Raw genomic sequence first — 26,466 nt, forward strand, 5'->3', positions numbered from 1 at the left:
TTCCTGGATGAGACACGCACTGACTGGAGCAGGGTTTGCCAGACTCAAAAGGCCACATTTTAGGGACAGTCTAAAATGTGGTATATGGACAGTCTGGCAGTGGTATGTAGAATGGGTTAAAACTGGAAGACTGGGCTGGATATGGTGGTGCATGCCTGTAATTCCAGTACTTTGGGAGGCTGAGGCAGGAGGATTGCTTGAGGCCAGGAGTTCAAGACCAGCCTGGACAACACAATGAGACTTTGTCTCTAAAAAAACAAACAAAACTGGGTGATTAGGAGGTGACTACAAGAGCATAGGGAGTTAGTGGAAAATGAAAGGATGTATGTAAATCTGAAGAAAAGGTCAGAACTGAAGGTCAGAATGTGTGCTCTGCAATGTGTGAATACAGTATGAATGTGCTCCAGGAAGAATATCTGAAACAGATTCTCATGAGTTTTCAGAAGTATGTGGCTGTACTCAAGAGTTGGGGAAGAAGATAGCAGGAAGTGGGCAGAGGCAGTAAAAGCGGAATGGGGATTGAGGAATTGATGCTCCTGATAAGTGAGGAAAAAAAGGCAGCTTGTGTGGGAGCAGGAGCAAGTTTTTGACAGGACAGGCTGTCACATAGGGTTTTGCTGCTGAACTCCACCAAGCAAAGCCTTGGAGCAGAGTTCCTCAGCTGCTGAGGTCCACACTCACACTCAGCTGTGGTGGGAGGCTATGGAGTCTACAGGCTTATAGGCAATTCCCAGAGTGTTAGTTTCCCACTGGCATTCTGGGCATGTGAGGGGCTTGTAGGGCTGGGCTGGAGACTAGATGAGCCTGCCTGTGTGCAGGAAGTGCTAAACTGAATACTGAGTGCCAGACTTGCCTGGCTCCATACTAAACAGGGAGTCACGGCTTCTGTCCATCCAGGAAATACATGTACCTCTCATATATACCTAATTCCACAAACTCTTTTTGAAAGCCCAGACGATAAATAGGCACAAAGCTACCTAAGCTCAAAAGGCCACCTGGCTCTACATGTGAGACATTAACATGAGGGCTTTATAGATACTTTTCTATATGTGGCCTCAAGCAAACCAGAAGGATATAAGTGCCATCGCATGTCCACGGGCCAGCTGCAGACCCCCTTGAGCAGACTCGTGAGACTTTTTGCACTGACCTGGATTTGTGGTCAGACTGACCTGGGTTCAGATTCCTGTGTCACCAACTGGAGCCATGTAACCCTGGGCTTGGGCTAACATCTCTTTTTTTTTTTTTTTTTTTTTTTGAGACAGAGTCTCACTCTGTCACCCAGGCTGGAGTGCAGTGGTACAATCTTGGCTTACTGCAACCTCCATCTCCCAGGTTTAAGCAATTTCTCCCACCTCAGCCTCCCGAGCAGCTGAGACTACAGGTACGTGCTACCATGCCTGGCTCATTTTTGTATTTTTTGGTAGACCTTGTTGGCCAGGCTGGTCTCAAACTCCTGACCTCAAGTGATCCACTTGCCTCCCAAAGTGCTAGAATTACAGGCGTGAGCCACCGCACCAGGCTGTATCTAACATCTCTGAATCTGAATTTCTTTGCTTGTAAAATGAGGCTGGTATTTATTTCCCAGATTTATTCAGGGGGTTAAATGAGCTAAATCCACATAAGGCAGGCTGGTAGGTTTTCAAACAAATGTTTAGTGACCTTCCCCTTCCATAGGAAAAAACTTAAGTTTTGGAGCTAAACAGACCAGATTCTCAGCACTTTCCCATTTCAGATTATGTGACCCTGGGATGTTGAATCATCTTCCTCTGCCTGAATTTCCTCATCTGTAAAATGAAGTATTATTGCCTTCTTGCTGTGGAGATGGAAAACTGAGAGGAGCCTGAGGCTCTTCAGCAGAGTGTGGCCTGAGAGTGGCCAGGGCTTGTTAGGTCCACCCTCTCCTCCAACACCTTCAGAGATGGGAGGACTCACTTTTTCAGTTTCTTCTTCTTCTTTTTTTTTTTAAAGACAGGATTTCACTCTGTTGCTCAGGCTGGAGTGCAGTTGCATGGTCATAGCTCATTGCAGCCTTGACCTCCCAGGCTCAAGCAATCCTATTCAGCCTCCCAAGTAGCTGGGACTACAGGTGTGCACCACCACACCCAGCCCTTTCTCAGAGTTTCTAAAGCTGAAAGCCATCGTCCAGAAATATTTAGTCCATACCTCTTTTTACACAGAATATATTTAATTCCATCATATAAGCTAGGAACAATGTTAACCAACAGAAAATGTGATCACGAGCTACATACAATAGATCAAATGAAGCACACATCCATGAAAAAATCATGCCAATTAAATATACTCTGCATTTCCATTAATATTAGTATGCTATTCTTTGATTTTTTTTGCTGATAAGCAGTCAAAACACTTAAACTCAAAATTGACAAATCAACTAGCTTGCTTTTTGTCATTTGGAAGACTACCATTATTCAAATTTATTATGTAATACACTCATCCAGATAATGAAACATCTGTGAAAAAAAGTGTGGGAATCACCTCATCTGTGCATAAAATAGCTATTATACATGAATGCAGACATTTGAAGTTAGAAAGGAATATAACTCAAATAGCAAAAGGTCCTAATTACAGAGTTTACAAATAAGCAGTTTTATTTTCAAAAGTACATAGTAAGTCCAGACTGGGCTATTGCCAAAGAACTAATCTTTAGTCTACTTCAACATGTTACATGGTATTCCTGACTCTACAGACTATCAGCATCTGTGGAGGTTAGCTCCTAAAGGTCCCAAAGAACAGGAAACATGCAGGAATAAAGGACTCCTCATGAAGAGTAGGTGGGAGCGAGTGGGCAGGCCTGTATCTTCTCAGCAAAGTAAGGATTGAGTATAGAGAGCTGTTTGTCTTAACTGGGCTTCCCTGAAGAATCTGAGCCAAACTGGAAGAAACCAGCCTCATTTCCAGTGTTGAGATGGTAGCTGTACAGTGGCTGTACAACTGCAGAGTTTATTTATAGAATTAGAAATAATTTTTTAAAATTTTAAAAAGTTTTGTGTAATCATTAACCAGAGATGATATTCACAAATTCTGGTAAAAATTTGACTCTCCAACTATCACCATATCAACAGGAAACAGGGCCATGCCACCAGGGAGGACTGTCTCAGCTGCCATTTAGGGAGTTGACCCCTTTGCTCTCTCGAGACCAGTTCCTGAAAGGAGGGCCGGTTTTGTACAGATGTGGCCGTGGAGCTCATGGGGCCCTTGTATCACTTATAAAAATACATATCTTTGGCAGGCGAAACGTTCATTCTGATTTCACTAATTTTCATGTATCCATTTCAAAGGCCTATAACATACATAGTAATTTAGTTTTCTAGGTGCATAATTTGAATCTAGGGTGCTTACAGCTAGGAGACAAGATGAACAGAGCTAATTGTCAGGCACTCCTATTTTAACATGGCTATTTTTTTTCTGTTAGTTCACATATTACCAGCAATTAGTATATTTTTTGAAGCTTTTGTGAAACTATGCCCTGTGATGCTCTTCCAACTCAGGGATAACGAAACATATGGCTGTGTCTGAGATATACATTTTTCTGAAATGTCAAAGGTCTACTTCTCAACATTCTAATGGATTCACACATTACTTATTATTACTGATTCTTAACGACCTTGGTACTTCCTGCAGCAGTCTTCTAAGTGACTGGTCTGGGAGTCCCAGTTTTTATGTTCTCCATTTTGAGTTTACCCTGCCCATGTTCTCACTGAACCTCTGGTAATAACGGCTTTTAGAAATCTTGACTGAAAAACAAACGGGGCCATGGTGCTTTCAGGTGTTGGAACTCTTTGAGCACCAGGAACTGTGCTAAGTGTCTTACATGTGTTCTCATTCAGAGATCAGAGTGAGGTAGGTACTATCATCTCCACTTTAAGGATGAAGACAGAGGCTTAAAGCAGTGAAGTCACACAGCCAGGGACTGGCCAACAAAGATCTGAACCCAGGTAGATAGGACTCCAGAACTACAATCACCCTTGAAAGAATTACAAAGCCCAACTCTCCACTGCTCTCTACTTGTAACACAAGCCATAAATCTCTACCCTCAGGGGCCTAAAGCCAAAAAATTCTGTATGTATTCCTCTATTTGTTTTCTATTGCTGCTGTAACAAATTACCACAAACTTAGGGGCTTTAAACTAAGTTTCTGTAGGTGAGAAGTGTGGCATAGCACAGCAAATTTATATGCTCAGGGTCTCACCAGGCTAAAATCAAGGCATCAGGTAAGGCCAAGCTTCTCATCTGTGCCTCAAGGTGCTCTTCCAAGCTCACTGGAAGGTTTCACTTCCTTCTCTTGATTTCCACATGGCCCCTCTATCTTCAAGTCAGCAATAGCACCTTGGGCCTTCCTTTGAATCTGACTCCTGCATCCTCTTCCATTTTTAAGGGTTCATGTAATTACACTGGGTTCCCCCAGGTAATCCAGGATAACATCTCCATTTTAGAAATTTTAGTTAAATCTGCAAAGTCCCTTTTACCACATAATGTAACACATTCACAGGCATAACACTGGGCAGGGAAGGTGATGGGGACCAAAATTCTGCCTATCACCCGCTCCTGGAACCTCTCTTGTACATCTACAGCATCCAAGGCAAAATGCTGTCTCCCTTAGCCAGTTTTGCAGTACTCTGTCCTCTGCCAAGTGTCCAAGCAGTTATAGCAGCTGGACTGGGTCTCACTCAAAATATAAATTAACACCATGTATTTTCACCTTAAGAAATGCTGGTTGGCTGGGCCTGGTGGTTCATGCCAGTAATCCCAGCACTCTGGAAGGCTTAGACGGGCGGATCACCTGAGGTCAGGAGTTTGAGACCAGTCTGGCCAACATGGTGAAACCCCATGTCAACTAAAAATACAAAAATTAGCTGGGCATGGTGGCGTGCGCCTGTAATTCCAGCTACTTGGGAGGCTGAGGCAGGAGAATCGCTGGAACCCGGGAGGGAGGGTTGCAGTGAGCCAAGATCGTGCCATCGCACTCCAGTCTGGGTGACAAGAATGAGACTCTATTAAAGGAAAAAAAAAAAAAAAAAAAGCTAAGTTAACTGGTAGAAGATTGTGGAAAGGCCTATTTTTACTGGGGATAGGAATGGGATGATCTTCAACTGGTAAACATTTCAGGTCACCCCACTCAGGACTCCCTATGAAACAAAACCCGAAAAATGGACACTAACTATAACCCTTTCACTCCCAGGTTCTCACTCTTTCCAGTGCCTGGAGATCCTCAGACTTACTAAGTCTTCACTTAGGATGGTAGTGTGGACCAACACTGCAGCAACACAGTTTATCCAAAAGGTCAAACATAAATAGAATATTTTATACATTCAGAAAATTACTCATATGCAAGGAAAAGTGCTCTGAAATTACTTTAAATCAAAGCTGCTCTGAAGCAGATCAAGAATCTTGCTTAAAATTGAATTCACGTATCTGAGAAGCAAATGTCCTTGTTCAGCACATTCGGGCAGTTCCTTGGTTCAGCTCAGCACACATCCCAGTAGAATCTTGTTCCACTAGATCAGCAAAACCTTGCAGTCACCTAATACAATGGCATCTTCTGATCTAAGAACACCTTCTCTTCTCTAACAAGAAATAACAGGACAAATAGAGAATAAAAACAGCAGGCAAATAAATAAGGGCCATCTCATAGATGAGCTGATAACTGGATAAAATACAAGTAAAATGTTTACTATAGATACAGGTGGTGAGTATAAGAATTCACTGGATAACTACTGGAACTTTTTTGCATGTTTGAAAATTTTCATAATGTCAGAAGCATCGCAATAAATTCAACCATAGGCACCAAAGCAAGTCACATTTCTCATTAAATGTTTCATAAAAGAGTCAGATACTCCCCAGGCCATTTGTTACAACTCCCTATATAAATGCAATTCTTCATTCTCAAGACCTTATTTGTGTTGTTTCCCCACTGGACTCTTCCCAAATGCAAACCAGGCCCAGTTCAGGTTCTAACACCTTCTATTTAAAAAAAGAAAAAGAAAAATCCTTCTTCTCTCTGCTTAAGTGCCATTGCACTTCACTGTGTTGTACTATCTAAAATAGAGATCTGACAATTTTTTAGGTGTTATACTAGTTAGACTGGGTGTTGTTTTTAATTATAAGAAATACTTTTTACGCCAGGCACAGTGGCTCATGCCTGTAATCCCAGCACTTTGGGAGGCTGAGGCGGGTGGATCACTTGAGGTCAGGAGTTTGAGACCAGCCTGGCCAACATGGTGAAACCCCATCTCTACTAAGCAAACAAACAAACAAACAAACAAAAAACACACAGATTAGCTGGGCATGGTGGCGCATGCCTGTAGTCCCAGTTGCCTGGGAGGCTGAGGTTGCAGTGAGCCAAGATTAGGCTATTGGACTCCAGCCTAGGCAACAGAGTGAGATCCTGTCTCAGAAACAAAAACAAAAGAACAAACAAACATTAGCCAGGCATGGTGGCAGGCACCTGTAATCCCAGCTACTCAGGAGGCTGAGGCAGAAGAATCACTTGAACCTGGGAGGTGGAGGTTGCAGTGAGCTGAGATTGTGCCACTGCACGCCAGCCTGGGTGACAGAGCAAGACTTTGTCTGAAAAAAAAATAAAAAATAAAACATAAAAAAAAAAGCCATCTTTTAGATATGTATTAAGATATTATACATGAAGTGATATGATAGCTGGAACGTGCTTTAAAATAACTCAAGGGGTTGGGTACAAATGAAACGAGACTGATCATAACTGTGAGAGCTAAGCCCAGAGTACATGACCTAGTTGTTCTATGTTTTTTGTTAGAAAACAAAGTGAAAATACAACCCTGGGAAGAAATTATGTAGTCAAGTAACTATACTATCAAAATGAATTAGACATTTGAAGCAATTATCTATAAAACTGTAGTAAAAATTGCCCTGAATCAAGTGATTCAGCCAAAGGAAAGTCTGTTGATTATATTGCACCCCCCCCCCCTTTTTTTTTTTTTCAAACAATCAGCTTTCTATTGCTACTTTTACTGTAGGCCTGACTCTCAATACAGAAACTTCAAAATGGGTGCCTAGATAATTCAATCAGAATTTGAAATTTCTATTTTATCCTGCCTCGTGAATTAATAAGCACAAGTTCTTTATAGGATTCCAGCTAACAGATGCAGAAGGAATGACAAGATATCACCAGTTGGCAACCTCTAATGGAATCCCAGATCTGGGCAAATATCATTAATGATGGCTAAATCCATCAGGGGAAAAGCTGATAGAGAACTTTTGTAATGAATGGAGTGGGCTGGCAGCATCCAAACCCACTATCAATCTTAATGTTACAAGATGAGAGCCATTATGTGCCATGATGTGATACAACATGGAGCATATATCACCTATGAATTATTTTTGTGAAAAAGCAAAACAGAACAACAGAAGCCCTCTAAGATCTGTCAGTTTATAGAACATATAGGGGACAGAAAAGGTGTACATGATCCCATTAGGATACATTCAGTAAAATCCACTGAGGGACAATTCTATAGGACAAACAACTTAGTTTCTTCAAAAATTAAAAGCAGGAAAGTTAAATCTACAGATTATATTAACAAAATGCAAGATCTAGATCTTGCCTGGATCTTGATTCAAATAAACCAACTGTTAAAAAAAAACTTACGAGACAATCAGGAAGTTTGAATATTGACTGGTACTTGGCATCAAAAAATGTTTTAGCAGTCTTACACAATGGTATTGTGGTTATGTTCAAAAAAGTACCCTATCTTTGGAGTTATATTTGAATTATGTCTCTGATCACACAGACATGAAAATACTATGCCTGTAATGGGACTCAAACTGATCCCTGTGGGTTGGGGCAAGGGATAGGTGGGGATGCAGGTAAACAAGACTGACCACAGGACAGCTGTTGGAGGATGGGTACACGGAGCTTCATTCTGCTATTCTTTTTGTGCATTTGTGAAAATTTCCATAATAAAATGTTTTTAAAAATGAGTTTGGATAGCATTATACTATAAAATATTTTAAAATTTCCTTCTTTAATGAAGACTTGCAAGCAGAAAAATATAATTTCCTAAGGGTCAATTAACTAGTACATTAACTCACAAGTAACAGTTACTTAGGGCAGGGCATGGTGGCTTATGCCTGTAATCCCAGTACTTTGGGAGGCCAAGGTGGGAGGATGGCTTGAGCCAGGAGTTCAATACCAACCTGGGCAACGTAGGGAGACCTCTGTCTCTTACATAAATAAAAAAAATTAGCCAGGTATGGTGGCATGTGCCTGTGGTCCCAGCTATTTGCAGGGCTGAGGTAAGAGGATTGCTTGGGCCTGAGAGGTGGAGGCTGCAGTGAGCCAGGATCATGCCACTGCACTTCAACCTGGGCAAAAGAGCAAGAGCCTGTCTCAAAACAAACAAAAAAGTTTCTTAGAAACTGATAAATAAAAATAATTTTTAAAAGATTGTACAAAGTACTGTTATTGCATGACTAAGAGACTACTAAAAGTTGGGATTTTATTTTTTTTTTTGAGACAGAGTCGCACTCTGTCACCCAGGCTGGAGTGTAGTGGCATGATCTTGGCTCACTGCAACCTCTGCCTCCTGGGTTCAAGTGATTTTTTTGTGCCCCAGTGCATGGACAACATGCGTGTACCACCATGCCTGGCTAATTTCTGTATTTTTAGTAGAGATTTTTTTTTTTTTTTTTTTGAGAGGGAGTCTTGCTCAGTCGCCAAGCTGGAATGCAGTGGCGCCATCTCGGCTCACTGCAAGCTCCGCCTCCCGGGTTCAAGTCATTCTCATGCCTCAGCCTCCTGAGTAGCTGGGACTACAGGCGCGTGCCACCACACCCGGCTAATTTTTTGTATTTTTTTAAATAGAGACGGGGTTTCACCAGGTTAGCCAGGATGGTCTCGATTTCCTGACCTCGTGATCCGCCCGCCTTGGCCTCCCAAAGTGCTGGGATTACAGGCGTGAGCCACCGCGCCTGGCCAAGACGGCGTTTTACCATGTTGGCCAGGCTGGTCTCGAACTCCTGACCTCAAGTGATCCACCAGCCTCGGTCTCCCGAAGTGCTGGGATTACAGGCGTAAACCACAATGCCAGGCCAAAAATTGGGATTTTAAACCAAAAGGAGAAACCTTTGATAAACTGAACATCAATTCCAGGTAAAACTAGGCTCTGGAGTCAGCCAGATCTAGGTTTGAATCCTAGCTCTGTCATTTTCTATCTACCAGGTCAATGTTTTTTGGCATAGCATACAATTTCTGCGACCCTTAGGCTCCACATCTATAATGTGGCAGGAACAACATTTCTTGGTCAGTAGAGCACTCAGCAAAGGGCCTGGCACATGGTAAGTGCTTGGTGTAGAATTCAAATAATTCCACTACTATTTCAGTCATAAATGCATACTTTTCTATAATCTAACATCTCTCAAATTGGGATGTCTCATAATTGATGGCGTATCATGATTTAATTGGCAGGTTTTTTCCTTAGTCGTTTGTAAAAAATGGTGCGACAGATCAATAGCATCTAAGAGTCAACATACCATGGTATCAATCATTGTAAAGCTATATTCCCAATTTCTGTTCTAAGGTTACTCTGAATAACCAATCTGAGATTTAAAATATTTAAAGTCTGAGCAAAATATTTCTAATACATCATGAACAGAACAGTTTTGAGACAAATTAATTTTGTAAAAAATGGTTTATCAATTCCATTTTTGTATAAAACACACGGGAGAAACCTAGCCCATCAACACACAACTGTCACCACATGAAAAGGTACTTTTATCAAACTTGAGTCTAAGAACGTAAAAATGTTTCTTTTATCATGTCTACAGTAATTGTCTATGCTTTTCCATTTAACTGTTGTTAAAAATTCCACATATCCCCATTATTTCTTCTGTCCCAGTTACAGTACAATGACGGGGAGGAAGAGGGTTGGTTAAAGCATCCCTCTAAGCAGTTTTCTGCTGTCCCTTCTTTCCAATCAGAGATTTGTGGATGTGAGGGATCACACCTAGAATGAAATTAAAAAAAGTTATTAAAAACTTTTAAAGTTTTTGCCTCAAGTAAAAAGTTAATTATAGAAAAAATGAAATTTACTTAAGTCCCTTTTCATATTCTGATACTGTTAAAACTATCTATACCAATGGCTACACCCCAGGGGTCTGTGAACCCTTTAAAACTGTATGTAAAATTGTGTGACTTTCCGTGCATTTTTTGAGAAGAGTAACCACAGCTTTTTTTTTTTTTTTTTTTGAGATGGCCTCACTTTGTCGCCAACGCTGGGGTGCAGTGGTGTAATCTTGGCTCACTGCGACCTCTGTCCTGGGTTCAAGTGATTCTCCCACCTCAGCCTCCTGAGTGGTTGGGACTACAGGTGTGCACCACCACGCCCAGCTAATTTTTGTATTTTTCGTAGAGATGGGGTTTCACCACGTTGGCCAGGCTGGTCTTGAACTCCTGACCTCGGGTGATCCACGGCCTCTCAGCCTCCCAAAGTGCTGAGATTACAGGTGTGAGCCACCGTGCCCAGCTGTAACCACAGCTTTCATGAGGTTCTTTGAGGGTTATCCAAAGAAGATTAAGAATCACCAACTTACCTCTCACTTTCATTGATCCTGACCCACTTTTCAAGTGTATTTATTTCAACCCTTTCCAGTGTATGTTATGCAACTTCTCCAACTTATTTTTCAAACACAGTTAGAAAAGTATGGGAAATATGTTAAACATCAGGCTTTAAGTATCATATTAAATTTAGACAAAGAACTGGCTAAAATAAAAATAGCATTACATATGGCTAGAAGGTGAAATATTTATTCACATCATTATGGAAAGCTTAGAATTGTTATAGATTTAGTATTTATGAAATTAAAGTTTATATGCTTTCTAGTTAACGAATCAAATATACTATATCATTGATCTGAACGATATATTAGTCAGAAAGACCAATAAGAATCAAGGCTTAAGTAGTAATACATACCACCCCCAGCTATGGTAGCCTTGATAAGAGAATCCAACTCTTCATCACCACGGATTGCAAGCTGCAAGTGACGCGGAGTGATACGCTTTACTTTGAGATCCTTAGAAGCATTACCTGCCAGCTCCAGCACCTACAAAGCATCCATGATTAGCATATCAAATGAAGGACCTAGGATCCCAAATGAAGGATCACTTAGCATTTGTACATATAAAATGCACACACAATACATAAACTGATAATATATTTTTCTTTCTTGTATTTCTATAATGCTTTTATAAAGCTCTAATTCATTTAACTTCATTTATATTCATTCTCTGCAACAGACACAAACTTGAGCAAAAACCCACTTCTATATAGAAATAAAGGTAAGGACAGGAGATATTATCCCTTAGCCAAGATGCCAGATGTGAACATTTAGAAAAGTCTTTTTTTTTTTTTTTTTGAGACAAGGTCTCACTCCATTGCCTAGGCTGGAGTGCAGTGGTGTGATCTTGGCTCACTGCAGCCTTGACCTCCCAAGTGCAGGGTTATTCTCCTGCCCTAGTGTCCTGAGCTGCTGTGACCACAGGTGAGCGCCACCAAACCCGGCTACATTTTTGTTTTTTGTAGACACAAGGTTTCCCCACGTTGCCCAGGCTGGTCTCAGACTCCTGTGCTGAAATGATCTGCCCACCTGGGCCTCCCAAAGTGCTGAGATTACAAGTGTGAGCCACCACGCCCAGTCAAAGTCATATATTTTAATATATACTTGTAGTCCATTTTTGTACAACCCTTAATAGCTGAAATGTATTTCTTAATGCTTTTAGAAGTTTTCAAACGTATTTTTAAAATTTTTTAAAAATAAAAGAGATGGGACCTCACTATGTTGCCCAGGCTGGTGTCAAACCCTTGGCCTCAAGTGATCCTCCTACTTCAGCCTCTCAAAGGATTACAGGTGTACCGGGCCATCGCACTCAGCCTAAAATATAATTTAAAATAATTTCTTTTCTTTGAGATGGAGTCTTGCTGTGTTGCCCAGGCTGGAGTGCAACGGTGTGATCTCAGCTCACTGCAACCACCGCCTCCCGGGTTCAAACTATTCTCCTGCCTCAGCCTCCCGAGTAGCTGGGACTACAGGCGCCTGCCACCATGTCTGAGTAAGTTTTGTATTTTTAGTAGAGATGGGGTTTCAGCTGGGCACGGTGGCTCATGCCTGTAATCCCAGCAATTTGGGAGGCCGAGAGGGGTGGATCATGAGGTCAGGAGATCAAGACCATCCTGGCTAACATGGTGAAACCCTGTCTCTACTAAAAATACAAAAAATTAGCTGGGTGTGGTGGCAGGCACCTGTAGTCCCAGCTACTCGGGAGGGTGAGGCAGGAGAATGGCGTGAACCCAGGAAGCGGAGCTTGCAGTGAGCCGAGATGGCGCCACTGCACTCTAGCCTGGACGACAGAGCGAGACTCCGTCTCGAAAAGAAAAACAAAAACAAAAACAAAAAACAAAACAAAAAAAACAGATACAGGGTTTTACCATATTGGCCAGGCTGGTCTCAAACTCCTGACCTTGACTCCGTCTCAAAAAAAAAAAAAAAAAGAAAAAAAATTAAAAAAAAAAAATCAAACTCCTGACCTTGTGATCTGCCCGCCTTGGCCTCCCAAAGTGTTGGGATTACAGACGTGAACCACTACGCCAGGCCACCTCCTCGTTTTAAATAGAGCAGTGTTGGGTATACAGGAGAATCAACTGCTGAACTTTAAAAATACAAAAATCAGCCAGGTGTGGTGGCACATGCCTGTAATCCCAGCTACTTGGGAGGCTGAGGCAGGAGAATCGGTTGAACCCAGGAGGTGGAGGTTGCAGTGAGCCGAGATTGAGCCACTGAACTCCAGCCTGGGCGACAGAGCAAGACTCTCAAGAAAAAAAAAAAAAAAAAAAAAAAAGTTCACTGCACCCACACATTCATTGTCCAATCTTAACCTAAAATTTTTTTTTTTTTTTTTTTGAGACATGGTCTCACTGTCATGCAGGCTGGAGTGCAGTGGTGCAATCATGGCTCACTGCAGCCTCAACCTCCTGGGTCAGGTAATCCTCCCACCTCAGCCTCTCCACTAGCTGGGACTACAGGTGCACACTATCATATCTGGTCAATTTTTTGTATTTTTTTGTAGAGACAGGGTTTTGCCATGTTGTCCAGGCTGGTCTGGAAGTCCTGTACTCAAATGATCTGCCCACATTGACCTCCCAAAGTGCAGAGATTACAGGCATGAGCCACTGTGTTAACTTTAAAAATTTTAACCAAAGTTCCCAAAGATTAAAAAAAAAAGGGGGGGGGGCTTAGACAGATGGGGCTTGAACCTTGTGAACCAGAATGTTCAATGTAAGCCACCACACCCAGCCAAAGTCATATATTTTAATATATCTATGTGGTCTATTTCTGCAGAACCCTTAATAGCTGAAATTTCTTTTTTTTTCTTTTTTTTAAGACGGAGTCTCGTTCTGTCGCCAGGCTGGAGTGCAGTGGCGCGATCTCGGCTCGCTGCAACCTCTGCCTTCTGGGTTCAAGCAATTCTCCTGCCTCAGCCTCCTGAGTAGCTGGGACTATACACAGACACACGCCACCATGCCCAGCTAATTTTTGTATCTTTAGTAGAGATGGGGTTTCACTATGTTGGCCAGAATGGTCTCGATCTCTTGACCTCATGATCTGCCCACCTCAGCCTCCCAAAGTGCTGGGATTACAGGCGTAAGCCACTGTGCCCAGCCGTGAAATTTATTTCTTAATGCTTATAGAAAAGTTTTAAAATGTATTTTAATTAAAATTTAAAAATTTTTAAAAATAAAAGAGGGCAGGTGGCCTCTTCTCATAAAAGGTGGCTCATGTCTGTAATCCCAGCACTTTGGGAGATTGGGGCGGACAGATCATTTGAGGTCAGGAGTTCGAGATCAGCCTGGCCAACATGGCAAAACCTTGTCTCTACAAGAAAATAACAAAAATTAGCCAGGTGTGGTGATGCACACCGGTAGCCCCAGCTACTCTGGAGGCTGAGGTGGGAGAATTACTGGAACCCAGAAGGCAGAGGTTGCAATGAGCAGAGATCATGTCACTGCCTTCCAGCCTGGGAGACAGAGAGAGATCCTGTCTCAAAACAAACAAACAAGAAAAACCCCAAAAACAAAACACCCCTTGATCATGACACAGCAAAGCTGAAACTATCCATAACATCCATAATTCGATGTTAAATCCCCAGTGGGACACAGATGACTTGGTGAGACTAATGAAATAAATGACAGCAATGATAACTGACATACAGATTAAAAGCTAAATTCCTCAGCCTAGCTCCCAATCACATCTCCCCAAGTAAGACCCTTGTTTCCACCAGAATGAATGCATCTACACTTGACCTACTTGTTACTCAAATTACTTCCCCAGCCTGGAATGTAGCTGAAGTTTTATGACTTCCCAACGGATTTTTTTAAAGGAGGAATAGGGATGGGGAAAGTGGTGGTCTGTGACCCAAGAACTCTTGCCCAATTAACTTGTCTTCCTGAAATTTCAAACTGAGTAATATACAGCAATTTTGTATGTATAACCCTGCAGAGAACCAGGACAGACTGAGTCTTTTACTTCTATTATCATATTTGTGATTTTTATATATCATCACACTGGCCAAACTTTACATCATCCCAAATCTTCATAAACTAAAACATTATGCTCTAACTTCACAAATACTGTCTACTGATTACATACATACTTCAAAGTTCACTGGGGTATGGTGGCTTATGTCTGTAATCCCAGCACCTTGGGAGGACCACTTGAGGCCAGGAGTTAGAAACCAGCCTGGGCAACATAGGGAGCTCTGTCTCCACAAAAAAATAAAAAATAGGCTGGGCGTGGTGGCTCATGCCTGTAATCCCAGCACTCTGGGAGGCGGAGGTGGGTGGATCACGAGGTCAGGAGATCGAGACCATCCTGGCTACCACAGTGAAACCCCATCTCTACTAAAAATACAAAAAAAAAAAAATTAGCCGGGCGTGGTGGTGGGTGCCTGTAGTCCCAGCTACTCGGGAGGCTGAGGCGGGAGAATGGCGTGAATCCGGGAGGCGGAGGTTGCAGTGAGCCAAGACTGCGCCAGTGCACTCCAGCCTGGGTGACAGAGCGAGACTCTGTCTCAAAAAAAAAATAAAATAAATAAAATAAAAATAAAAAATTAGCACCCGGCGCAGTGGCTCACACCTGTAATCCCAGCACTTTGGGAGGCTGAGGCAAGTGGATCACTTGAGGTCAGGAATTTGAGACTGACCTGGCCAACATGGTGAAACCCAGTCTCCTCTAAAAATACAAAAATTAGCCGGGTGTAGTGGCGGGTGCCTGTAATTCCAGTTACTGGGGAGGCTGAGGCAGGAGAATCGCTTGAACCCAAGAAGTGGAGGTTGCAGTGAGCCAAGATTGTGCCACTGCACTCCACCTGGGGTACAGAGCAAGACCCTGTCTCAAAATAAATAAATAAATAAATAAATAGCCAGGTGTGGTGGCACACACCTGAAGTCACAGCTACTAGGGAGGCTGAGGCAGGAGGATCCCTTGAACCCAGGAGGTTTGAGGTTGGAGTGAGCTATGATCATGTCACTATACTCCAGCCTAGGTGACAGAGTGAGACCCAGTCTCAAAATAAAAAAATAAAAATAAAAGATAAGAGATTGCTGGCCCTTGCTTAACTTTTTAAAATTTTTTTACTTTGAGATAGGGTCTTGCTCTGTCGCCCAGCCTAGTCTGGAACTCCAGGACTCAAGTGTACAATCTACCCACCTCAGCCTCCCGAAGTGTTGGCATTACAGGCGTGAATCACTGTGCCTAGCCCCTTGCTTAGCTTTAAAAACAAGTACACCAAGGTTCTTTTACATTGGCATTGGGTAATAGCTGACAAGATGCATCTCAAACTGCTATTAAAGAAACCAATGAGGCCGGACATTGTGGCTCAAGCCTGTAATCTCAGCACTTTGGGAGGCTGAGGCAGGTAGATCACCTGAGGTCAGGAGTTTGAGACCAGTGTGGCCAACATGGTGAAACTCCGTCTCTACTAAAAATACAAAAATTAGCTGGGCACAGTGGTGCACACCTGTGGTCCCAGCTACTTGGGAGGCTGAGGTGGGAGAATCGCTTGAATCCGGGAGGCAGAGGTTGCAGTGAGCAGAGACTGGCCATTGCACTCCAGCCTGGGAAACAAGAGTGAAACTCTGTCTCCAAACAAACAAACAAAAAAGCCCTAGTAAGCATAATATGTCTTTTTTCAAATATATTCCATGGGTTTCTGTCACTGAAACTAGTGCACCTTCTGGATGGCCATATACAACAGACATTCCTGTACAAACCTCTGCAGTGAGGTACTCCAGAATCGCAGCACTGTACACGGCAGCAGTGGCACCCACCCTTCCATGGCTTGTGGTGCGAGTCTTCAAGTGTCTGTGGATGCGGCCCACAGGAAACTAAAAGAGAGATGTCTTAGTGGGAAGCACTGCAGAGTCTTAACATTGCACTGACTGTAATCAAAGGCTGAACAATGTGACTAAGCATGAAATAATAAAAAACTTGATCACACATATCAGAAGCCAAACCTATTACGCATTAACAGTTCCCAGGGCCTGTGTCTATCTTCTGGTAATCTGTCCAAAATCTTTAACCTCTGCATAATATGGAAAATATCACTCTAAAATGAAGAAAAACCATGCTGGGCTGTCATCAAGTGCACGTTCAACATGACCCATGGATCAAATTCCTATCTAGTTAATTTCTTCACATAACAGCCACATGCAACTTTGAACCTCCAATACCTTCCTCAGATCTTAAATGTTCTTTCTTCAGTTTCAAGAGGTGATCTGATAGTTAAGAAAAATCAATACTATTATCTCATTGTGATTCTTTCTACTTTCTGAAAAAGAGGGTATTTTTCTCATTTCAAAGTATCCTGATCCCACTTGTCTGTGCCCTTTATTATTTTTTTTATTGAGACAGAGTCTCACTCTGTCACCCAGGCTGGAGTGCAGTGGCGCCATCTTGGCTCACTGCAACCTCTGCCTCCCGGGTTCAGGCGATTCTCCTGCCTCAGCCTCCTGAGTAGGTGGGATTATAGGCATGCCAGGACGCCTGGCTGTTTTGTATTTTTAGTAGAGACAGGGTTTTGCGTGATCTGTCCACCTTAGCCTCCCAAAGTGCTGGGATTACAGGCATGAGCCACTGTGCCCCGCCAGTCTGTGCCTTTCTTACAGGCCTCCCTCAACCCTTCACTGCTCCATTATTTCAACAGCTACAATTACTTCCTTTCCACTGGTTCCTTTCCTTCTACAGACTTTACTGAAAACTTCACAATCTATGAAAACTGCTTCCAGTTATAGTCTAGACAGTCCCTTTCCAAAGACTGAATTGAAAAAACAAATCCTGAAACCCTTACTTTCTTGTCACCCATTTTTCCTAACCCTAACTTGACCTTTGAAGGCCAGCAGTGACATTTTACTTCCTTAACAAAAACAAGCAATCTTTTTTTTGCATTTATACTTCATCTCTAAGTGACCAAAAGCTTCTTAAGGGCAAGATTTATGTCTTCTTTTCCTTTGTATCCTTAGTAACCAGTATGTTGTCTGGCATACAGTAGGCCCTCAAAAACATTTCATCTTAGACTTCAGAGTTCTCATACCAAGTCTGACTACTCCTCAGCCTTTTCTTAAAGTTTTTGAGGGGTCCATCAATGTCCGTGCTCCTTTCTCATTCTCTTAGGTTAGGAAACTCATCCATAACATAAACTATCAATTTTACACAAATGATCTCAAATTCCTAATTCTATCACCTCTATTAGAAAGCTGAACTCATGTTTCCAACTTCTGGACATTTTCACATGGATGTTTTCGTGAACTTCAAAATGATTCCATTTAAATTTACTCATAACTTGCCCCTACTACAAACTCCTCTGTTCCTTAGGTTCTAAGCCTTAGAGAAACATGAGACTTTCTCTCAACCTTATACTGCTTCACCTATTTTCTGCACACACATGCTTTCTACTCCTTCCCATTCAAGTATGTTACTTTATTCCTAAACCACTGCAATAACCTCCATTGGCCTTCCATTTTCTACTTCAAATTAAGTATGCCTTAAAATAAATTCTAATTGGGAATATACATGGAGACCTAAAATACAGAATGTGCATATCAGTGTAAGTTCCCATCCCCCTTCTTTCGGTATCATCTGGATAATGCTGTCCTCTGGCTCAAACTCTCAATGGCTTACCACTGCCAAGAGGATAACAGTTTACAGTTTGGCCTTCCTGATTAAAAGGGTTTCTCAGCCAGGCGCGGTGGCTCATGCCTGTAATTCCAGCCCTCTGGGAGGCTGAGGCAGGCGGATCACGAGGTCAAGAGATTGAGACCATCTTGGCCAACATGGTGAAACCCCGTCTCTACTAAAAATACAAAAACTAGCTGGGTATGGTGGCGCACGCCTGCAGTCCCAGCTATGTGGGAGCCTGAGGCAGGAGAATCGCTGGAATCCAGGAGGCAGAGGTTGCAGTGAGCCGAGATTGCACCACTGCACTCCAGCCTGGTGACAGAGTGAGACTCTGTCTCAAAAAAAAAAGAAAAAAAAAAAAGTTTGTAGTAATACAAGTAGATTTTTGTAACTGATGAAACATAGGTCATAAATTACAACAGTAAAGAAAATAATAATGTAATGACAGCATGGATTCATTACCTGTAGCCCAGCTCTCTGTGAGCGAGATACTGCCTTAGCCTTGGCCTTCCCACTGTCCTTTCCAGCTTTGCCTCCAGCCTAAATGTAAAAAAAATTTTTTTGAATGAAAAGAGTTGAAAATACTACTTCAATAATATTCTGGAAACAGAATTTTTTCTAGTTTTACTTTAGGTAGTTAACAATATGTAGGTGATCCCCTTCCTCATTTGTAAATATACATGGGATTCTATCACCTTTTATAATTTCTATCAAAGAAATCAAACCTTAAACACTTATTTAAAATATTTTTCTTTTTTCTTTTTTTTTGAGACGGAGTCTAGCTCTGTTGCCCAGGCTGGAGTGCAGTGGTGCGATCTTGGCTCACTGCAAACTCCGCCTCCCGGGCTCAAGTGATTCTCCTGCCTCAGCCTCCTGAGTAGCTGAGATTACAGGCGCACGCCACCACACATGGCTAATTTTTGTATTTTTAGTAGAGATGGGTTTCACTATGTTGGCCAAGCTGGTCTTGAACTCCTGACCTCAAGTGATCCGCCCACCTAGGCCTCCCAAAGTGCTGGGATTACAGGCATAAGCCACAGTGCCAGGCTGAAAAATATGACATTTTTAAAAACAAACATATTTATCAATTTCCAGATTAAAGAATCTTGCAAGTCAATATAACTTTTATGCATACATGAAATATTTCACAATTTTTATCAATGTCAATGTAACATATATTACTTCCACAGAAATATTTAGAACTTAGCTCTCAGAAAAATAAAGCATGTTCCAAGAAAAAAAAAAACCCTCAAAAAATTAAACACAGAATTGTCATATAGTCTAGCAATTCCACTTCTAAGTATACACCTAAAAATTGAAAGCAAGGATTCAAACAAATACATGTACACCCATGTTCACAGAAGCATTATTCAGAATAGCCAAAAGGTAGAAACAATCTTGAGTGTCCAATGATGGATGAACAAAATGATATACATATAATGGAATAGTATTCAGCTTTAAAAAGGAAATTCCGACACAAGCTACAACATGAATGGGCCTTGAGGACATTATGCTAAGGAAAATAAGCCAGTTACAAAAAAGACAAATCCTGTATGATTCTACTTATGAGGTCCCTAAAATACTAAAGTTCATGGTCAGAAAGCAGATTTGTGGTTGCCAGGGGTAGCTGCCTCCTGGGTTCAAGTGATTCTCCTGCCTCAGACTCCCAAGTAGCTGGTAGTATAGGTGCGTGCCACCATGCCCTGCTAATTTTTGTATTTTTAGTACCAACAAGGTTTCTGCATGTTGGCCAGGCTGACCTCCTGACCTCAAGTGATCTGCCTGCCTCATCCTCCCAAAGTACTGGGATTACAGGCGTGAGCCACTGCGCCTGGCCGAGTTATTGTTGAATGGGTAGAGTTTCCACTTGGGAAGACGAAAAAATTCTAGAGGCAGAAGGCAGTGATGGTTGCACACTATAAATGTACTTAATGCCACTGAACTGTATGCTTAAAAAAAACCTATCTCTGCATGAAAAAGGCAAAGTATGTGCCAATGTAATGAGCTTTTAAGTAAATATGGGGTATTATAGAGTATATGTGTACACATGTATTTCTAGTAGGTGACACAATAAATTAGAAATGTTATTTGCCTCTCGGGAGGAAATACTAAGGGTCTGACTTAAGAAAACTAATTTTCTCTCATATATTTTGCTTTTACCATTTAAATAGATTATTTCTTAACTGTTAAAAAAAGAAATCAGTTTACAAGATTGGCTGTTTGAGGGGCTATTCTTTCAAAATAGATGGTAAGCTTTGAAATGGCATATCCCCTTTGTAGCTAACCCTTTCCTTAAAAATTTTTTAAAGCTAAAAATTACCCCTGTATACTTCCTCTAATTGCACGTCTAAGTGGATTAAATGCGTGTCACCCAAGATAATATGGAAGAAAAACAGTAAAACCCTGGCAGGTATTAGAAACAGGAAAAATAAAAATCTAAGAACTAATTCATATTCACTCTCTTATATTAGGTAATTCAACAAGAGACTGATTTAAGTTTACCAGTAAGAACTGAGACGCTCTCTATTTCTACCAGAATGCCTCATATATTTTAATAATTTTTGACTATGTTGTTATATAAGAAAAATACAATTTTTGGATTTTTGAGGTCAGCTCCACTAACAAGACAGTCTTACTTCTCAAATAAAAAACCCTTTTTATCTCCATTTGCCCTAATATATAACACTTAAAAACCTCTCAACTGGCATCTAAAATTATAATCACTGTCTTCCTATGACTGGATTGGAAAAAATAAGAACTAGTCACTAATGAAAAGCCAACAACTACAAAATTCCCCAGGTTCCCCAGGTCATATAATAACTACTCTGCTTAAGCAATTTTATCCTCACTGTTTCAGATATGTCATATTTGGTGTTCTATTTGCTTTTCAAGGAAGTAGACATACAGTCAGGTTTTAAAAGCCTCAATACATTAAATGACTATTTCCAACATTTAGAGACTCCTGATACATTTCTCATACTTAACAAAAGAAAACTTTTATGGTATCAAACTTATCTGAATATAAAATTATACAATAAATGGATAATTACTTTCTTTCCGATATCCCCTCAAACTGTATATATAGCCTCCCTACTTTGAACATTCATTTTAATATAATTGGTGCTTGAGAAACCAAATCTAAATTTTTTAATTCCAAGAACTGACTTCGTATTAACCTGAGTTAAGGTTGTTGGTTTTAAAAAATTACACACACACACACACACACACACACACACACAGAGAGAGAGAGAGAGAGAGAGAGAGAGAGAGGAGGAAGTAGGAGTTCGTTCATTTTACTTGGATAAACTTGCAAACTGGATACTAAGACACTTTCATGTCAGTTTTAACAGACATCTGCTTACTTCCTCTCAGGTTTAAAATCTATCAAGAACGACAACTCAATGTCTCCTGCATTTTTAGCTGATGTTAATACTTACGTATTTTTAGCTACTGGTAAGTGGATATAAAACATATAGCGTATCACTAGAGACTGAAAAATATCTGAAAAACTAGAATTGGCCGTGCGCGGTGGCTCACGCCTGTAATCCCAGCACTTTGTCAGACCGAGGCGGGCGGATCACAAGGTCAAGAGATCGAGACCATCCTGGCCAACATGGTGAAACCCAATCTCTACTAAAAATACAAAAAATTAGCAGGGCGTGGTGGCGCACGCCTGTAGCTATTCGGGAGGCTGAGGCAGGAGCATCGCTTGAACCCGGGAGGCGGAGGTTACAGTGAGTGAAGATCGCCCATTGCACTCCAGCCTGGCGACAGAGTGAGACTCCGTCTCAAAAAAAAACCACAAAAAACAAACAACAAAAAACCAAAAAAAAAAAAAAACCCACAAAAAACTAGAATCATGAAAATCATCTGTTTGAGCAAATCCTTTTACAGATTAGATGTACGCTGTACCTCAGTTTGTTAAAGTACTATAAAGTACTTCACAATAACAATAAACTATACGTGAGACGTTGGAAGCAATTATCCCTAAAGTCTATTCCAGCTCTAAGATTTGGGTTTTTTACAATAACAATAAACTATACGTTAGACGTTGGAAGCAATTATCCCTAAAGTCTATTCCAGCTGTAAGATTTGGGTATTTTACAATAACCAAACATTGTCCTCTCGACTGGCCAATCTGTTTACAGTTAGGTGTTATGTCTATTAAATACCATATCTGTCACATCAAGCACAAGACAAATCATCTAATACTATCTGCAGTATGATAAATGACAGCCTGGTGCTAACTTTTAAGCAGGTAGCTCCCGTTGAAGTAACCTTTCAACAGAATGCTTAAAGCACGAATACCGGCAAAAATAAGATTCCATACATATTTTTACACAATCTTTGATGCAACTCAGAGTGTATCCTTTAGCACCTTCTCTTTTCCCTCAACTTTAAAATGGAGCTGAAGTTCTATTCACTTTCATTTTTTTAAAGCCACACTTTTCTTATCTAGATCTGAATTTCAGAATGAAAAGATGAATACTTTAAGACTGAAAATCCATAGCAAGGGCAAAGGAAAGTACTGTTGTATAATGAAAACCGCAAACTGCAAGGGGCTCAGAAGATAACGGGCGTTCATTTCTAACCTGTGCAATCACCTAGAACAAATCGTGTGGTTCTGGTCTATAAAACCATTCTTTGTCGCTCAAAAGACCACAAATACAAGCACCCTTTCGCAGAAACCCTCAAATTGACTGCCAGGGAGATTACGTAACCAAACATCGCCAAAGACTTATCTAACTTGTACAGCGGCAGCCTGTTTGACCTCATTCATACAGAGAAGGGATCACATTAAGATCCAGCACTTGTTTCTACATTTCCAAGCCGGATTCTGCCGTCCTCCTCCTTCTAAGACGGGCGGTGCAGCGTCACAAGCGTCGGGACAGACCTGTCCGGCTCGGAACAGACTTCGCGCTCTACCCGGCCAGGCCCAGCTCTCACCCGGGGACCCGTGTCGGGCTCCGCAGCTGGGACATGGCGCCCCCCAGCGGGCGGCGAGGGGCTCGGCCGGACTAAGCCCAGACACCCGCAAACTCCCGACTCCACAGGTAGCGGCGCCGACGCCGGGGCCTCCGCGCTATGCTCCCCCAACCCTGCCCCAGGCCCCGTGCCCCCAGCCCACCCGGCCGCCCTTACCATGTTCTCGGCGCCGACTCCGCCTCCGCTCGGCCGCGCGCCCTCCCGCTGCCGACCCGCGCCGCCGCCGCCGCTCTCGCAGCACCGACCGCCGCCGCCGGAGCCGGACAATACCCCGTGCTCGCCTCGCGTTGCTGTGGCCAATGCCCGCTTGTCTTGCTGGTTCGAACCCCAGCGGCTGTTCAATCGCTCGCCTCCTTCTAGCCAGACCCCGCCCCCCCGGCACCGCCTTCCTAACGACTGTTTGTTTTTGCACACGGCACGCGGAGGCGGGGCCTCCAGCCCCAATAGTGACGCGCTCTCCGCCTTTCACCAGGCGCCCAAGCCTGACGAACAGAAAGGCAAACCAATGAGATTGGACGCCTCGCAGACGAAAGCCAATAAAAATATCGCCCGCGAGCAAGGGAGGCGGGCCACTGGGAAGGACAGCAAAATTAGCTAATAAGGTGAAGCGATTGCAGGCGCTGTGGCTTTCCCGCCCATTCGCAGCGTTGGTTTTCCCGCTTCTGAGACTTGTTTGGGGAAGTAAAGAGTGTTGGACGTGCTTCTCCTGGTGGGTTTTCACAAAGACTGTGAGGATTTATTCGTCTTAGAACGTGTGGATCAGGAGGGCGCTGGGTTTCAAGGTTAGGCAGGCCTCATGCTCAGCAGTATTCTGGCGGACTGACTACCCTGACGTCCTCTCAGCGCGGACCCTGACAAGGTCCGCAGCAGGCTGAGGCGGGAGAATTGCTTGAACCCCGGAGGCGGAGGTTGCAGTGAGCCGAGATCGCGCCACTGCACTCCAGCTGGGCGACGCATCGTCTCAAAACAAACAAACAAAAACAAAAGCTATCAATTGGCTACATATTATTTGTATGACAAATTCTTTTTCCTTTTTTAGAGACGGAGTCCTGGGACTACAGGCACGCGCCCCAGTGCCCAGCTAACTTTTGTATTTTTAATAGAGACGGGGTTTCTCCGTGTTGGTCAGGCTGGTCTCGAACTCCTGACTTCAGGTGATCTGCTCGCCTCTGCCTCCCAAAGTACTGGGATTACAGGCGTGAGCCACCGCGCCCGGCATGTATTACAAATTCTAAGAACACGAAGATAATGGGGCCGGCTTGGTGGCGCGAACCTGTAGCCTCACCTACTGTCAAGACAGACAGGAGGATCTCTTGAGCCCAGGAGGTCGAGGCTGCAGTGAGTCATGATCGCACCACTGCACTCCAGCTTGGGAGACAGAATATACCCTGTCTAAAAAATAAAAAATAAAAAAAGGTAATGGATGAGGCCGATAGTCAGGAATGAAATGACTTTAAACAATTGGGTATGCATGGGATTGGGTATGTGTGTATGTGGGGGCAGGGGGTGGGCATAACCGAAGTCCCATACTCATGTCCCTCTAGGCCTAATACATTTTGCAGAGCTCAGACTGTTGTGAGCCGTTTTTCTTTTCTCAACCTCTTCAGTGTGTTTATTTTGCTTACATCATTAGGTTAAAATTTGGAGGATAACTCCCAGCTAGAAAGGAAGAAAAGCTCTAAAGTGGAATCGCCTTCCCTCGGAAGCTGTTGTAAAAATTAAAGGATGTATGTGAGTGCACAGGCTCTCCAGCGATCGTTTTTCTTCCGCAGTGTTAACACAATTTATTTATTTATTTACTTTTTGAGATGAAGTCTCACTCTGTTGCCCAGGCTGGATGGAGTGCAGTGGTGTGATCTGGGCTCACTGCAACCTCCGCCTCCTGAGTTCAAGCGATTCTCCTGCCTCAGCCTCCTGGGTAGCTGGGACTAAAGGTTCCCACCACCATCCCCTGCTAGTTTTTGTATTTTTAGTAGAAATAGGGTTTCACCATGTTGGCCAGGCTGGTCTTGAACTCCTGACCTCAAGTGATCCTCTCGCCTCAGCCTCCTAAAGTGCTGGGATTACAGGCGTGAGCCACCGCGCCTGGCCTGTTTCCACAATTAAAAAAGGCCCATCACCCTATCATGATCATCTCTGTTACAGTCTGGACAATATGAGCTTTCTGGGAGAGCCAGCTTCATTTCATAACTGCAGAAATGGGCTTAGGTGAACTTAGTCATTTGCCTGAGACCGCATAGCCTGTAGATAACCAAGATACCAGCTCACATTTGTTCCAACTCATTCCAGCTTTAAATTCTTTCATTCTTTTCACAGTATGATGCATTGACTGTGCTAGAATGTGTTCTTGGTGTTGGTGAGTTAATAGTGAAAAATACAAGTTTCTGCCTTAGTGGAGATTCTGTTCTCATAGGATTTTCCCAGGCTGGCACTTTAGAAATTTATATCCAGGCTGATGATAGCTGTTCTAAAGTTTGAATCAGGAGAAGCAACTTTGGGGAAGTGAGTCTTTAAAAAAACGTAACTTAAATTCAAGAAGAGGAAGAGGGTGAGCTTCTAAGTAAGAATTTGGAAAAATACGGATGAAGGTACAGACAAGTGTGAGGAAGGGTGTCCAGTGAAATAGGAAGGAATGGAGCAATGTGCCCAGATTAATAGAAGCCTCAAAACTAGGTAGAAGAGTGGAGTTACTTCAGTAGCAATAGCCATTGTTAATTCCTGATCCTCTGTGTTTCTGGCCTCAGTGGATGGCATTACCAATCTACCAAGGCATTAAGCCTGTGAGTTATTCCTTTAACAAATCACTCAGTGCCTACTGTTTGCAGGCACTGTGCTAGGTACTGAGGATTTGGTGATTAGCAAAATAGACATTGTCCTTGCCCTCATGGTCCTCTGCAGCGGGAGTCAGATGTTAAAGAAATAAACAAATACCATATGTGAATTATAGTAAGTTCAAGTGTGCTGAAGGAAAAGAACAGGGTGCTTTAAGAGAGAAACAGGGAATGTAGTTTAGTTGGTGTGGGTGGTCCACAAAGAAAGAGCATGCAGGCTGGGCGCGGTGGCTCACTCCTGTAATCCCAGCAATTTGGGAGGCCAAGGTGGGTGGATCATCTGAGGTCAGGAGTTCGAGACCAGCCTGGCCAACATGGCAAAACCCTGTCTCTACTAAAAATGCAAAAATTAGCCAGGCGTGGTGGCGCATGCCTGTTATTCCCAGCTACTCAGGAGGCTGATGCAGGAAAATCACCTGGGCCTAGGAGAGCCT

At 42.7% G+C, this 26,466-nt stretch overlaps 2 protein-coding genes across 7 annotated transcripts; one reads left to right on the forward strand and one right to left on the reverse strand.

Annotated features, from left to right (window-relative positions):
• Positions 1 to 2,166: 2,166 nt before the first annotated feature.
• On the reverse strand, positions 2,167 to 23,493 carry H2AZ2 (H2A.Z variant histone 2). Of its 3 annotated transcripts, XM_031012921.3 has the most exons (5): positions 23,358 to 23,493; positions 18,678 to 18,755; positions 16,313 to 16,426; positions 10,961 to 11,090; positions 2,167 to 9,994 (listed from the first exon to the last, which is right to left on the reverse strand). In XM_031012921.3, exons 1-5 carry the CDS (start codon positions 23,358 to 23,360, stop codon positions 9,933 to 9,935), a joined length of 387 nt encoding a protein of 128 aa, XP_030868781.1. In that variant the 5' UTR covers positions 23,361 to 23,493; the 3' UTR covers positions 2,167 to 9,932. The 3 variants fall into 3 exon arrangements, with proteins under 3 accessions (XP_030868781.1, XP_030868780.1, XP_055203757.1); XM_031012920.3 differs by lacking the exon at positions 16,313 to 16,426; XM_055347782.2 differs by lacking the exon at positions 10,961 to 11,090.
• Positions 23,000 to 24,941, forward strand: LOC134758919 (actin-binding protein WASF2-like). Of its 4 annotated transcripts, XR_010134671.1 has the most exons (3): positions 23,576 to 23,910; positions 24,241 to 24,617; positions 24,835 to 24,941. XR_010134671.1 is itself a non-coding variant. In XM_063708532.1 (2 exons), exon 1 carries the CDS (start codon positions 23,359 to 23,361, stop codon positions 23,797 to 23,799), a length of 441 nt encoding a protein of 146 aa, XP_063564602.1. In that variant the 5' UTR covers positions 23,000 to 23,358; the 3' UTR covers positions 23,800 to 23,910; positions 24,835 to 24,941. The 4 variants fall into 4 exon arrangements, 1 of the variants encoding a protein (XP_063564602.1); XM_063708532.1 differs by lacking the exon at positions 24,241 to 24,617 and having other exon boundaries at positions 23,000 to 23,910; XR_010134670.1 differs by having other exon boundaries at positions 23,576 to 24,617.
• The last annotated feature ends 1,525 nt before the right edge of the window (positions 24,942 to 26,466 follow it).

This window comes from Gorilla gorilla, chromosome 6 (genome assembly GCF_029281585.2).
Source record: "Gorilla gorilla gorilla isolate KB3781 chromosome 6, NHGRI_mGorGor1-v2.1_pri, whole genome shotgun sequence".
NCBI classification, from domain to species: domain Eukaryota; kingdom Metazoa; phylum Chordata; class Mammalia; order Primates; family Hominidae; genus Gorilla; species Gorilla gorilla.